The following is a 3,789-nucleotide window of genomic DNA, read 5'->3' as shown; positions in this document are numbered from 1 at the left end:
AAGATTATGTAAAAGTCAAAGAAAAAAATATAGAGATTTTTAAGGAAATTAATGAAGGTCTTGTTATGGAAAAAGGTCCTAAAATCAAGATTATTGTGGAGGAGATTAATGAATATCTTATTATAGAGAAAGATCTTGAAGTCGAGATGGTAGAGACCAGTAAGGAAAAAAATTGAAGAGGAGATTTTCAAAGATCTTTATGAAATCAAATCATATGATTGTCAATCTCAAAACCCTTTTATTTTAGTGGTAAGCGATGCACCAAAGTGTATTGATTTTATTAGGGTTGATAGATTTGATTCAATTGTCAATTTTTATTTGGTAAATCTTTACAATTACATGAAGACCAAGGAAAAAGAGATTCAAGTTGATTTGTTTACTCTATTGATGAGTTGCAAGTATGAAAAGAATATCAAGAGGTTCAAGCATTAAAAGTATTTATTTATTTGGAGTGAAAGATTTCAAATTTTAAAAATGAACTCGAGGACGACTTTGTTTCAAGTGGAGGGGTCTGATGTAGGACAAAATCTACTATTTAATTTTTGTAATGGATTAATTTTTGCATTTTTATGTAATTTTCGTTATTTTAGGTTTAAGGCATTTATTCATTGTTTTTAGGTGCTATTAAGACACTTTAGGTCGTCTTTGGTTCTTGTTATGATTAAGTATTAATTAAGAGTTATTTAAAAATATAATTTATTATAGTATTATTGGTATTGTGGGGGGTAAAAGCCCAGACATACTTATTGGGCTGTGGGCCCCGTCTTGAGGAGTACTGTACGTCCGAAGAGTAATAGCGGGTCGGAGTAGAATTCATCTGAACGCAGCCAACCTAGAAGTAAAGGAAGAGTAACGTCCGAAGAGATCACCTTTTGTCTGAAGAGTTTACACTCCTTGGACGTAAATAGTCTTGACCTAGCCAACGAATAGAAGGTCCGAATGGACTCTCAGGCAATCCTAACGACGAAGGTAAGCTCTGGGCATATCTAGGGATGATTAGAACGAGAAAATATCTTAAGGGAAAGCTGCCATCATCGCATTAAATGCACTGCAGCTGCTTTTCTGGCCGTATTAATGTGGAGAAGACCCCTGAATAGTGTAATCACAGCTACTACCACTCACGGAAGGGTAAAGAGAGTACCTGATGGGACATGCACTCAAGTGGATGCTTAGATGAAGAACAAGTGGACGATGAAGATGATAGAAAAGGGTGCTATATAAGCAAGAGAGGTCTCTGATAATGGAGATTGGAGAAAAAGGGGGGAGAAGAATTAGAAAATTTTATTGTAGTTCCAAGAATTGTAATCACCTCACATTCAATAACATATCTCTTTGGACAGACATTTGTCAAAGAAGATGAGCATGATCTTGTGTCAGTGAATCCTTAAACACTATAATTAACCTCTGTTTGATTCGCACCCAGCCCAGCTCTTTCGCCCACTCTCTACAAATTCATTGTCTTGGGTTCATTGGGCTCGTAACCCATCCCTCTTGGGCCTGGGCTGCCAAATCAGACCCTACAATTGGCGCCGCCTGTGGGGAGAGTTTGTGCAGGGGTGAAAACAACAGTAAAGGATGACTGAACAAGGCCAACAACAGGCAGAGTCAAGGGCATCCCAGCATGCGGACCCTTTCCTTAATTTGAAGCAGAGACAGGATCGTGAAGGCAGTGCAGACACCGTGCATACTGGGCAAAGCCAATCACGTGATGGGAGTTACATATCCCATGCACAAAAGAACCAGGATTTGTAGCTGGAGGTTGAAAAGTTAAAAAGAGAGCTGCGTCATGCAAAACAGAAACAGATTCCTTCATATTACGATGAGGAGTCCGACGACCAACAGGATCCCACTTACCAACAAAGATCGCAAACGCCAGTCAATGAGTCCTTTTCCTACCAAGAGGAGCATCGTCATGAGAAGCAACCTCCGAGCCCACCACGTGGAGATATAGGGAACGATGCTATGAGCAAGGCCTTGAACCAAATCTCTAGATCGCCCTTCACACGCAGGATTGAGGAAGTGAGACTCCCCCGGCATTTTAACCAACCTACGTTCACCATCTACAATGGTAAAACGGACCCAGTAGAACATGTCAGTCATTTTAATCAGCGAATGACAGTTTATTCCAGGAATGAAGCTTTGATGTGTAAGGTCTTCCCCTCCAGCCTCGGACCGGTTGCGATGAGGTGGTTTGACAGCATAAAGGAAGACTCCATCAGCTCCTTCAAAGAACTCACTCAAGCCTTTGGTTCGCGTTTTGTCACCTGCCGAAGAGTGTCCAGGCCCTTGTCCTCCCTGCTATCCTTGAGCATGCAAGAGGGTGAGACTCTGAAGGCGTATTCGGACAGGTACTGGGAGATGTTTAACGATATGGAGGGCAACTTTGACGTGATGGCCCTCGACATGTTCAAGCTCGGCCTCCCCACTGATCATGGCTTGAGGACATCTTTGTCAGGCAAGCCAGTCACTAGCATGCGTCAGCTGATGGACCGCATCAAAAAGTATAAAAGAGTTAAAGAAGACCAGCAACAGGGGAAGGGCAAGGAAAAGGTTATCCCCTAAGAAAGAAGGGATTTTAGGTCAGATCGACTCAGCGGCAGTAAACCCCGGAGGGATTTTTCTGCGACGGGATCAACTAACCATCAAACAGTCAATACTGTATTCAAAGAGCCAGTACACCAAGTTCTGGAAAAGATTAAGGGCGAACCATTCTTCCGATGGCCGAATAAGATGGTGGGAAACCCCGAAAGGCGCAATCATAATCTCTTCTGCCAGTATCATCAGGACCATAGGCATACCACAGAGGATTGCAGGAGCCTGTGGGACCACCTGGGCCAACTGGTCTGGGATGGTAGATTAAAACACCTCTTGCACCACTCTAGTGGCTGAGAAAGTCAGACAAGCATAGAATCCTGAAGAAACGATCCATCCAAGCCTCCGTTAGGAACTATCAATGTCGTCTTCGCCGCACCAGGAAGAACAGGATCCTTGCCCTCAAAGGTGATGTCAGTTGCCCGTTCATCTACAACTGATGCCTGTCAAAACCTGAAGAGAGCTAAGGTAGCAGCGCAACTGGTCATAGGGTTCTCGGATGAAGATAAGATGGGGACCATCCAACCCCATGACGATGCCTTAGTAATTACCCTCAGAATTGGGGGATACGACGTGAAGAGGGTAATGGTGGACCAGGGCAGTGCCATGGAGATAATGTACCCCGATCTTTACAAGGGGCTAGGTTTAAAACCTCAGGACTTAACGCCATACAACTCTCCCCTCGCGAGTTTCGAGGGAAAAGCTGTCACCCCAAAAGTCCAGATATGCCTCCCTGTGCAAACCAGTTCTGAAGTGGTGGAGGTGGATTTCGTAGTTGTGGATGTGTATTCACCTTATATGGCAATCGTAGCCAGACCTTGGCTTCATGCACTAGGGGCTGTTTCCTCCACTCTGCATCAGAAAGTCAAATACCCGTCCGAAGGACAAGTTTATGAGATCCGAGGGGATCAGTCCATAGCCCACCGGTGCTTAGTGGCCGCCATTCAGCATGAACCCAAAGCCGAGCACTCGTCTGGGGCCGAGAAGGGTTTATAGCAATTAAAGCCTCGGGAATTGCCCGCCGAGGATCCAGAAGAAGGAGCTAGGTGCGAGGATCTGACAAAAGTCACCATCGGAGACAATCCAGAAAAATTCTTCCAAGTCGGATCCGAGCTGCCTCTTCTGGAAAGGGAAAAATTAGTAGAATTCCTCAAGAAAAACCTTGACGTATTTGCCTGGGACGCTTATAAAGCCCCC

General features: G+C 44.2%; 1 protein-coding gene across 1 annotated transcript; it reads left to right on the top strand.

The window, feature by feature from the left end:
• The first annotated feature begins 3,003 nt into the window (after positions 1-3,003).
• LOC136071388 (uncharacterized) lies at positions 3,004-3,588 on the top strand. The gene has a single exon (XM_065782607.1). The coding sequence runs from the start codon at positions 3,004-3,006 to the stop codon at positions 3,586-3,588; it is 585 nt and encodes a 194-aa protein (XP_065638679.1).
• The last annotated feature ends 201 nt before the right edge of the window (positions 3,589-3,789 follow it).

The sequence above is a fragment of the Quercus suber genome, unplaced genomic scaffold, assembly GCF_002906115.3.
Source record: "Quercus suber isolate HL8 unplaced genomic scaffold, Cork oak 2.0 scaffold_307, whole genome shotgun sequence".
NCBI classification, from domain to species: domain Eukaryota; kingdom Viridiplantae; phylum Streptophyta; class Magnoliopsida; order Fagales; family Fagaceae; genus Quercus; species Quercus suber.
The sequence above is the reverse complement of the archived record's forward strand: the minus strand, read 5'-3'. Positions and strand labels throughout refer to the sequence as shown.

Bases quoted from the DNA above. Each gene is read 5' to 3' on its own strand.
- LOC136071388 (XM_065782607.1), top strand. From the start codon at position 3,004: ATGTCAGTTGCCCGTTCATCTACAACTGATGCCTGTCAAAACCTGAAG.